Source organism: Pangasianodon hypophthalmus, chromosome 21, assembly GCF_027358585.1.
Source record: "Pangasianodon hypophthalmus isolate fPanHyp1 chromosome 21, fPanHyp1.pri, whole genome shotgun sequence".
Taxonomy (NCBI): Eukaryota; Metazoa; Chordata; class Actinopteri; order Siluriformes; family Pangasiidae; genus Pangasianodon; species Pangasianodon hypophthalmus.
Window position 1 is genome coordinate 19,672,653 of NC_069730.1, and position 2,500 is coordinate 19,675,152.

The 2,500-nt window shown below is 40.0% G+C and overlaps 1 protein-coding gene across 5 annotated transcripts in view; it reads right to left on the reverse strand.

Moving 5' to 3' along the window:
- Positions 1-2,500, reverse strand: part of ptprfb (protein tyrosine phosphatase receptor type Fb) — a 201,502-nt gene that overhangs the window by 6,644 nt on the left and 192,358 nt on the right. For all 5 annotated transcript variants that reach the window (XM_053227630.1, XM_053227633.1, XM_053227632.1 and 2 more), the window contains 2 exons: positions 1,943-2,069; positions 518-643 (listed from right to left, as the gene is read on the reverse strand). In XM_053227630.1, coding sequence (XP_053083605.1) covers positions 518-643; positions 1,943-2,069 — 253 coding nt within the window. The remainder of the gene's footprint in view (positions 1-517; positions 644-1,942; positions 2,070-2,500) is intronic.

Genomic DNA, 2,500 nt, shown 5'->3' on the forward strand with positions numbered 1-2,500 from the left:
GACAGGAAGAGAGAGTGAGACGAAATGAGACAGGAAGAGAGAGCGAGACGGAATGAGACAGGACGAGGGAGTGAGAAGGAATGAGACAGGGAGAGCAAGATGGAATGAGACAGGAAGAGAGAGTGAGACAGGAAAAGAGAGTGAATCGAAATGAGACAGGAAAAAAGAGTGAGACAGAATGAGACAGGAAGAGAGAGTGAGACGGAATGATACAGGAAAAGAGAGTGAGATAGAATGAGACAGGAAGAGAGAGTGAGACGGAATGAGACAGGAAGAGAGAGTGAGACGTAATGAGATAGGAGGAGGGAGCGAGATGGAATGAGACAGGAAAAGACAGCGAGACAGGAAAAGAGAGTGAATCGGAATGAGACAGGAAGAGAGAGAAAAAAAGACAGCTACAGTGAGACAGAGTGAGACAGAGTGAGACAAGTGGAATGGTAGAGTAGCCGAGGCGGAGGCGGAGGCGGAAGGGGAGGTGGGGTCGGAGGCGGAGTCAGAGGCGGAGTGTCCCTCGTACCCTGGCGTCGGTGACTTTAAACTCGCGTAGGATGTACTGAGGCATGTTGTACTCGGCCATGGGGTCGACCACGAAGTACTGATAACGGGCGGAGCGCTCGGCCGGCCAGTACTGATGACACTTCTCCTGCAGAGAGACAGACAGACAGGCAGACAGACAGACAGACAGATTAGCTGGTGTTGGATTTATAGAACATGTTTATACTCTAATTAAAACCTGTTATTAAGTTACATTAAGGCTGTTCACACTTCTACACTCTGATATTTAGCGTGTGATAAAGAAGCTCGCTCTCAGTGGACCGACTCTCATCGCGCTTTAACTCCTCAGAGACGAGACGGATTCTTACGCTCACTGGCTCCGTGACAAACACGACCGGAGCGCTTTTTTAACCCCCGAGCGACCGGGCATCAGGTGATTTCATTTACATACGGAGCGTCCCTGAAGGAAAAGCGCACACACATCTCCAAAACCATCGTACACTTCTGGAGAAAAGTTCTTATTAGCTCAGAAACCAAACACAATCTCAATATTTCAGTCCAGCTGTTAATGCTTTTTCATCAAAAATATAATATCACTGACAAGAAATGCAGCTTCATGAGCATTCAAAATGTTGCCAGATTTGCAAAAAATCTGCCTTTCTGTAGAAAATCAAGCGAGTCGAAATAAATGAGCAATTTATCATCACTTTATCCACAAAGTTTGGATTTTAATAAGTATTTATTGTAAAAAATATCATCTTAGCAAGTGAAAATATCGTAAATATGGGCAAATTTATCTTATTACGAGATTATTATAAACCAAATATATGCTTATTAAACCTATTAAACACAATTTTAATCCATTTTTATAAATTTTAGTATTTCTAGAAAAATGTCTGCCAATAGCATAAGATCATTTAAAACCTGAAATGAGTAACAGTGTAAAAAAAACAGGCTGAATGATCTTATATTTGATTTATAATAATGAAATAAAAAGAAAAATTAGATAAACTTGCCTATAATCAAGATTTCTTTACACGCTAAGATATATTTTTTTTGCATTGTTAGCTTGCTAGTGACCTTGAGCTAGCTAACAGCATTCATGCTAGGCTATAAACCATATTAGCAGTATAATAGTTAAGTTATTTGATTAAATAATGCACATTTATCGTTAATAAAAAAACAAAACAAAACAATAAGAGCCTCTGTTTGTTGTTTAGGTCTAAATCTGCGCAAATATTTCCACCCAGAGGAAAAGCTTGCGCTATCTGTTAGCTCGATTAAAAAACTAAAAAGAAGCACACTTCGGATGGCTACGTTTGAGGACGACGTGTACATTTTATTTATTTATTTGGATTTTCAGCCAATAGAGAAGCTGAAAACACACTACACTTTCGGGACTACGAGGTTTAGTGTAGCGCTCGTCCACCGCTGTGCGTTTTCTTACCCGTCCCATCTCGCGGAGTTTGGTCAGCATCACCACGATGGTGGAGTTGTGCTCCCACAGCATCCTCCAGAAATCCTCCGTGGTCTCGGCCAGAGGACCCTGAGTGGCGATGTACGCTTTCTGCTGTCTATAAAACACACACACACAGGACAAGATGCGTCCGTTATTTTTCTATTTAATCAACATTTACTTATTACAATGATTCAGTTTATTTACGATCAATATAACATTAGCTTTTCTTTCACACTGTACGCTTCATTTTATTATTATAAATCTGATTCAAACAAATACACAGTTCTGCGCAGAAGTCTTAGGCACATGTAAAGAAATGCTGTAGAGTAAAGACGCCTTCAAAAATAATGAAATTAAATGTTTCTGCATTTAAAAAAAATCCTATAAAGAGCAGTAAACAGTAATAAATGAAACAAAGTCAGTATTTAATGTGACGATTCTTCACTTTAAATAAATAAAGCAGTATCTGAGGTGCAGTGTGTGCAGTTTTATAAGGAAATGAGCTGGAAGTGTTACTGAGCATCTTGCAGAAGCAGCCACAGTTCT